The sequence below is a fragment of the Chinchilla lanigera genome, unplaced genomic scaffold (assembly GCF_000276665.1).
Source record: "Chinchilla lanigera isolate Chin_1 unplaced genomic scaffold, ChiLan1.0 scaffold00088, whole genome shotgun sequence".
Lineage (NCBI taxonomy): Eukaryota > Metazoa > Chordata > Mammalia > Rodentia > Chinchillidae > Chinchilla > Chinchilla lanigera.
Window position 1 is genome coordinate 5211294 of NW_004955489.1, and position 894 is coordinate 5212187.

Consider the following 894-nt stretch of genomic DNA (forward strand, 5'->3'; position numbering starts at 1 on the left):
TCCAAGCAGAAAGCAGCACCATTGGGTCACCAGGGACACCATCTTATTTCATCAGTATCTCAAGTGGTTTTCCTAAAGCAAGCACTGAATGACCCAATATTAGGTACTTGTATTAATTACCCAGGTCACCAAACGTTTTGCAAAATAAATCACACCTTCAACTATATTATTACTTCCATAGTTGCTTTCTAGAAGTTAGATGCATGGTACAGTGCAGTGAAAATGGAAGACTCCGGATTACACAAAGTTGTTGAGTGTTACCGTTTGGTCCAGTGTAAGTGAATTGGCAAAGCCCATTGAAGCCCACAACTGAAAGTACCCTATAACCAAAGAAACACCTGCCATATCCTTCCCCTTTAAGAATTTAAGAAGGTCACATTGTCTCATTCCACAAACATTTATTGAGCCCCAGCAACTGTGGTAGGTGCTGAGATACTATATACCTGTGAACAAGATAAAGCAGGCTCCCGCCCTTACTGTTGCTTTAAATGATCTTGCTAAGTACTACATAATACTTGATGTTCTCTAATAGAATTTTATTTATATATTTATATATATATGTGTATTTTTTTTTTTTTTTTTGCAAACAGTCATACGAGGCCTCTTGTGGAATACTTTAAAGTTTCTTTATGGTAAACTTGATAGAAATTTGTAACTGAAAGAAGAAAAACAGTGTCCGGTATCCTTTCGCCAAGCGCACTGCAGCCAAGTGGCAGCCGGCCACCACCCACGCGCTTCAGGCCGTGCGGTGGCGCTTGTGGGCTGGGGAGTTTGTGCCACCGTCGCCACGCGGGGCCGAGGCGCGCTTGCGGACGTCCCCGCCGTCCAGGCGCGGCCCCGGCTCCTCGGGGCCGAAGGGGTGCAGGTCGTCCCCGAGGAGGCTGCTCTTCGGGC

General features: G+C 45.6%; 1 protein-coding gene across 1 annotated transcript; it reads right to left on the minus strand.

Moving 5' to 3' along the window:
- Window positions 1-641: 641 nt before the first annotated feature.
- On the minus strand, window positions 642-894 carry LOC106146647 (UPF0472 protein C16orf72; the record flags this gene model as incomplete). The annotated part of the gene is given in 1 exon segment (XM_013504462.1): window positions 642-894. A coding segment is annotated over 1 exon segment (158 nt), but the record flags the coding sequence as incomplete, so codon positions are not given.